Source organism: Pipra filicauda, unplaced genomic scaffold (genome assembly GCF_003945595.2).
Source record: "Pipra filicauda isolate LSUMZ 115617 unplaced genomic scaffold, ASM394559v2 scaffold1695_size5931_pilon, whole genome shotgun sequence".
Lineage (NCBI taxonomy): Eukaryota > Metazoa > Chordata > Aves > Passeriformes > Pipridae > Pipra > Pipra filicauda.
Window position 1 is genome coordinate 1 of NW_024104201.1, and position 5,929 is coordinate 5,929.

The 5,929-nt window shown below is 71.7% G+C and overlaps 3 protein-coding genes across 3 annotated transcripts; 2 read left to right on the forward strand and 1 right to left on the reverse strand.

Annotated features, from left to right (window-relative positions):
- Positions 1–46: 46 nt before the first annotated feature.
- DCTN2 (dynactin subunit 2) lies at positions 47–797 on the forward strand (the record flags this gene model as incomplete). The annotated part of the gene is made up of 3 exons (XM_039379468.1): positions 47–185; positions 274–365; positions 436–797. Coding segments are annotated over 3 exons (318 nt in total), but the record flags the coding sequence as incomplete, so codon positions are not given.
- Positions 798–1,765: 968 nt separating this feature from the next.
- On the forward strand, positions 1,766–4,119 carry DDIT3 (DNA damage inducible transcript 3). The gene is made up of 4 exons (XM_039379469.1): positions 1,766–1,845; positions 2,294–2,341; positions 2,419–2,571; positions 3,006–4,119. The coding sequence occupies exons 3-4, from the start codon at positions 2,443–2,445 to the stop codon at positions 3,360–3,362; spliced, it is 486 nt and encodes a 161-aa protein (XP_039235403.1). The 5' UTR covers positions 1,766–1,845; positions 2,294–2,341; positions 2,419–2,442; the 3' UTR covers positions 3,363–4,119.
- On the reverse strand, positions 4,075–5,521 carry MARS1 (methionyl-tRNA synthetase 1; the record flags this gene model as incomplete). The annotated part of the gene is made up of 5 exons (XM_039379470.1): positions 4,075–4,344; positions 4,433–4,534; positions 4,783–4,854; positions 5,231–5,414; positions 5,477–5,521. Coding segments are annotated over 5 exons (550 nt in total), but the record flags the coding sequence as incomplete, so codon positions are not given.
- Positions 5,522–5,929: the final 408 nt, after the last annotated feature.

The following is a 5,929-nucleotide window of genomic DNA, read 5'->3' on the forward strand; positions in this document are numbered from 1 at the left end:
CCCCCCAGGGCCATACTGACCCCCCAGTCTGTGCTGACCCCCCCAGTCTGTGCTGACCCCCCAGCCTGTGCTGACCCCCCAGATCCAGCAGCTGTTCGAGACGCTGCAGCGCTGGGACTCGGTGGCCTCGGCCCTGCCCGACGTGGTTCAGCGCCTGGTGACCCTGCGGGACCTGCACGAGCAGGGTGAGCCCCGGGGGGCTCTGGGGGCGCCGGGGGGGGGTCCCGTCCCTGTGTGTCCCCCCCCACACTCAGGTGTGTGTCCCCCCCGCAGCCGCCCAGTTCGGGCAGGTGCTGGTGCAGCTGGACACGACCCAGCAGGACATCGCGGGGGCCCTCAAGGACAACGCGGCGCTGCTGGCAGAGGTGGGACCCCCCGGAGCCCCCGCCCCCCTCCCAGCCCTGTCCCCCCCCATGACCCCCCGTGCCCCCCCAGGTGCAGAAGACGATGAAGGACAACCTGGCCATCGTGGAGGACAACTTCGCCGACATCGACGCCCGCATCAAGCGGCTCCAGAAGTGACAGAGCCCTGGGGACCCCCCCGGGGACCCCCCCGGGGACCCTCCCCCGCCACCCCCTGGCCTTGGGACCCCCCCTCCCCCGCAGGTCCCAGTGGCTGCTTGTAAATACCCGCCTGTGCCCCCCAGCACGGGGCTGGGGGGTCCTCCCCCACCCCAAACCCCTCCCCGGGGGGTGTCTGTGCCCCTGCAGTGCCCGGGGGGGGTCTTTGTGACCCCCATCCCCTGGGCGGGGGGTCTCTGTGCCCCCCAGTGCACCCAATAAACAGCTCAGCTCTGGGTCTGTGTGGGGGTCTCTGGGCTGGGGGGGCACCAGTGGGACCCCCAGACTGAGGGAGGGGGAATGCTGGGACTGGGTGGGGCACAGGGAGAACCTTCTGGAGCCAGGGCCCCCCCGGGGTGGAGGGGATGGGGGGCAGCGGGACCCCCAGAGAGGGGGGACAGCCCAGGTGTGGCCCCACTCCTGTCCCCCAGGGACCCCCAAACCCGCTGGGCACCCCTCAACCCCCTCCCGGGCCACCCCCTGCCCCCCCGTGTCGCCCAGTCCCCTCAGTCCCACCAGTGCCCCCTGTCTTTCCCAGTCCCCCCCAGTCTCTCCCAGCCCTCCCCAGTGCCCCCTTTGTCTCCCAGTGCCCCCCAGTCTTTCCCAGTCCCCCCCAGTGCCCCCCAGTCCCACACCCCTCCCAGCACCCCCAGTCACCCCAGGGCCTCCGTGACCCCGAGTTCAACCCCCCCAGTGCCTCCCAGTTGCACTGGGCCCCCAGCCCATTAATCGTGGTGTCCCAGGATCAAGTAATTAATTAACTAGCTGATTATTTGCACTGGGCTCCCACCGGCCAATTAATCCGGGTGTCATTGAATTAATTAATTAATTAGTTAATTGCACTGATCCCCTCCCCGGCCCGTTAATCCCGGGTGTTAATGAATCCCGTTAATGACGGCTGGCCCCGCCCCCTCCCGTCCCCGCCAGCCCCGCCCCCTCTCCGGCCCACGGGGGCGTGGCCAATTTCCCGCCATTGCATCATCCCCCCTCGTGACCCTCCCGGTCAGTGCCGCTGGGCCCGCCCCCGCCGCCCTCCCATTGGCCCGCGCCGCCCTGTCCATCACGCTTCTCGCACTGCCATTGGTCGCGCTGCCCTGTCCATCAAGCTCTCCGCGCTCCCATTGGCGGCGATCCGCGCGGCCGTTGCGTCAGGGCCCTATAAAGGCGGCGCGCGGGGCGTGGCGGGGACGCAAAGCGGAGACGAAGCGGGAGAGGATGGAGCGGGAACGGGCGGAGGGACAGCGACAGGAACGGGGCCGGGGGCAGCCGGGACCGCTCAGGAAGGTGCGGGGGGCACAGGGTGTGACCCGGGGGGCACAGGGTGTGACCCGGGGACAGCGACAGGAACGGGGCCGGGGGCAGCCGGGACCGCTCCGGAAGGTGCAGAGGGGACCCGGTGTGACCCGGGGACCCGAACGGGGGCACCGGCACAGCCCGGGAAAGTCCCCACCCCCCCGGGAAGGTGCGGGAATGGAGCGGGGGCAGGACCGGGCCGGGGGAGCCGGGACCGCTCCGGAAGGTGCGGGGGCGACACCGGGGGGCGATGGCGGAGCGGCCCCGGGGGGCTCCGGGCGCTCGCAGCCTCTCCCGCGGGACGGTGACCCCCGGGCCGCCCCCCCGGCCTCGGACACCCCCCCTGCTCCCGCCCCCTTCCCGGCGGTCCCTCCGGGGGCGGGACGGACACTCCGGACCCGCGGGGTCAACCCCCTGATCCCCCCCGGTCCCTCCGCAGGCATCCAAGAGAAAGCGCGTCCTCGCCGACCACCACACCTGAGAGCAGGTAAGGGACACCCCCACCCCCTTGGGGTCCCGGGACCGCTCCCCCGGCCCGGGTCACCCCCTCCCGCTCCCCCCCAGCCCCGCGCCGGGACCGAGGTGACGATGGAGGCCGAGGAGCTGTGGGGGGCGGGCGGCCCCCCCGGCTGGGAGCTGGACGGGTGGTACCAGGACCTGCAGGAGGTGCTGGCGGCGGAGCCCCCCGGAGCCGCGCCCGCCCGGGGGGCTGAGCAGGTGAGCGATGGGGCGGGGGTCGCCCCGGGGGGCTGAGCGGGTGAGCGATGGGGCGGGGGTCGCCCCGGGGGGCTGAGCGGGCGAGCGATTGGTGCGGGGGGAGCCACCTGGGGGGCTGAGCGGGTGAGCGATGGGGCGGGGGGAGCCCTGGGGGGGTGAGCGATGGGGCGGGGGGAGCCCTGGGGGTCCGAGCGGGTGAGCGATGGGGCGGGGGGAGCCCTGGGGGTCCGAGCGGGCGAGCGATGGGGCGGGGGGAGCCTGGCGGTCCGAGCGGTGTGATCGGATGGGCCGCAGGGGGGAGCCCTGGGGGTCCGAGCGGGTGAGCGATGGGGCGGGGGGAGCCCTGGGGGTCCGAGCGGGCGAGCGATGGGGCGGGGGGCGCGGGCGGGGGTCTGCCCTCCCCGTGGCCGGTGCCCACCCGTCCCTCCCCGCAGGAGCCGCCGGGCCCGGGGGGCTGCGGGCTGGACGCGGCTCTGGCCGAGGAGCTGCTGGAGCTGCTGGGCCCGGAGGGTGCGGGAGCCGCGGGACCCCCGGACGCGGCCCCCGGAGGGATCCCCCCGGCTCGGGCGGGCCCCGCCGAGGAGGAGGAGGAAGAGGAGGCGGCGCGGGGGGCGCGGAGGAAGCGGCGCGGCGGCGCCGGGACCCCGCGGGAGCGGGACGGGGAGCGGCGGGTGCGGGAGCTGACGGCGCACAACGAGCGGCTCCGCGCAGAGATCCAGCGGCTGAGCGCGGAGGTGCAGCGGACGCGGGCCCAGCTCATCGACCGCATCGTCAGCCTGGGACACGGGTAGGGGCTGCCCCGCCTGTTTAGGGGCTCGACCTGCCCGGGTGTGGGACACGGACTGAGCACATCCTTTAACTGCCCCAGGTGTGCAGGATGGCACATGGACTGAGCACACCCTTAACCTGCCCTGGGTGTGGGACACGGACTGAGCACACCCTTAACCTGCCCTGGGTGTGGGACATGGACTCAGCACACCCTTAACCTGCCCAGGTGTGGGGCTTGAACATGGACTGAGCGCACCCTTAACCTGCCCAGGTGTGGCACATGGACTGAGCACATCCTTAACCTGCCCAGGTGTGGAACATGGACTGAGCACATCCTTAACCTGCCCAGGTGTGGGACACGGACTGAGCCTGTCCTTAACCTGCCCCAGGTGTGCAGGATGGCACATGGACTGAGCACATCATTTACCTGTCCCAGGTGTGGGGTCAGGCCATGGACCAACCACATCATTTACCTGCCCCAGGTGTGGGGGCCGGGACAGGGCCCCCCCTCATGGACTGCAGCGTCACCCTGCCCCAGGTGTGGGGGCTGCCCCAGGTGAAGGTGCCAGCGCTGTCCCACAGGTGGGGACAAGGACTCTGCTGCCCCCCAGATTGGGGGCAGCCCTGGACTGAGGGGGGCACAGCCCCACGGACAGCTGGACACTGGGGGCTGGATGGAAGTGGACACAGATGGACACTGTGGGGACAGACAGATGGACGCAGCTTCCACACCCCTTTGTACAGCTCGTGTAGTTTATTAAACACTTGTAACCACAACCAGTACGGCCCAGTTTGGTTCCTGGGGTCACTGGGGCTGCTCTCCAGTATGGCCCAGTCTGGTCACTGGGGGCACTGGAGCTACTTCTTCCTCTTGCCCTTGGGCACCTCGGGGGTCCTGCCCTGGGCCAGCGCCAGGCGCCGCTTCAGCTCCAGCAGTTTGGCCACCTGGGCGTCCACCTGGGCCTTGTCCCCCTGGGCCGCCTTCAGCTGCCTCACCAGGTCACCCTGGAGGGGGGAGGATTTGGGGGGCTGAGGGTCTGGGGGGGGTGTGACAGAGCCCTTAACCCCCCTTTCTGTGCCCTGTGCCCCTCACCTGCTTGGTCACCTCCTCTGTCAGCTCCTGGATCAGCCGGGGGTCACCTGGGGCCGTGTCGGGGGCTGCAGGGGGGGCTGGGCCTGGGGGGGGCTCTTTGGCCTGTGAGGGCAGAGGGGGGGTCAGGCCCTGCCCTGGGCACAGCTCTGCAACCCCCTGGCAGGGGCAGCTTCACCTGGGGGAGTGCCTGGAGTGAGCTGAGACAGTGCCCGGAGTTACCTGGGGGAGTTACCTGGGGCAGTGCCCAGAGTTACCTGGGGCTCCACAGCAACACCTGCGGATGGGGGCAGGGAGGGGGGCTGCAGGTGCCCAAGGTGGGGGGTCTGGGGGGCTCCTGAGCTTCCACTCACCTGCCCTCCCCCGAAGCGTTTCCGCAGGGCCTCCACCTGCTCCGGCTCCAGCTTCTGGAACAGGGGGCTCACCTGGCAGGGCAGGGACGGGGGAAGGGGGGTCACACCTGGGGGGAGGCACCCCCGGACCCCACCCAGGGGATGGGGGGCACAGCTTCCCCTTCCCCCACACCCCGGGGGGCACAGCCCACCCTCTCTGCCCATCTGGTGGGGGCACAGACCCCTCCCATCTCCCTGGGGTCCCAGCCAGCCCCCATCCCCTGGGGGGTCCCACCCTTTCCCTCCTCCCCTGGGGGTCCCACCCTCTCCCCCATCCCATGGGGGTCTCAGCCAGCCCTTGGGGGTCCCACCCTGTCCCTCACCCCCCTGGAGTCCCAGCCAGCCCCCAGCCCTGGGGGTCCCATCCTGCCCCCCTCCCATTGGGGTCCCCCCCTGCCCCCCCACTCACGGTGCCCACGCGGTGCCCGGGGGGGAGGGTGCAGGTGAGGGCGGGGCCGAGGCCGCGGCGCTCGGGGGGCACCCGGAGCTGCTCCTGGATGGCGGCGCTGACCCCGGGCACGAAGGGCTGGAGCAGCGCGGCCAGAGCGGCCGCCACGTTCACGGCCACGCCCGTCACGGTGCCCGCGCGCTGCCTGGGGGGGACACACACAGTGACCCCTGAACCACCCATGATACCCCCCCTGCTCCCCCCCACCCCGCCACGTTCACGGCCACGCCCGTCACGGTGCCCGCGCGCTGCCTGGGGGGGACACACACAGTGACCCCTGAGACACCCCTGAGACCCCCCCTGCGCCCCCCCAGCGTCAGTGACCCCTGTGAGTCCCCTGCGCCCCCCCACCCGCCACGTTCACGGCCACGCCCGTCACGGTGCCCGCGCGCTGCCTGGGGGGGGACACACCAAGACACAGCTCAGTGACACCCTGAGACCCCCCTGAAACCCCCCCCACCATCAGAGCCCACACTCACCTGTCCCACCCTCACCTGTCCCACACTCACCTGTCCCACACTCACCTGTCCCCCACCCTCACCTTTCCCCCCCACCCTCCCGGTCCCACCACTCACCGGTCACACACTCACCGGTCCCCACACTCACCTGTCCCACCCTCACCTGTCCCACACTCACCTGTCCCACACTCACCTGTCCCCC

What these genes read in the sequence shown, in the direction of transcription:
- DDIT3 (XM_039379469.1), top strand. Translation starts at nt 2,443, where the DNA reads ATGGAGGCCGAGGAGCTGTGGGGGGCGGGCGGCCCCCCCGGCTGGGAG. An exon ending in CCGCCCGGGGGGCTGAGCAG is followed by an intron (nt 2,572 to 3,005) that starts GTGAGCGATGGG and finishes CCCTCCCCGCAG; the next exon opens with GAGCCGCCGGGCCCGGGGGG.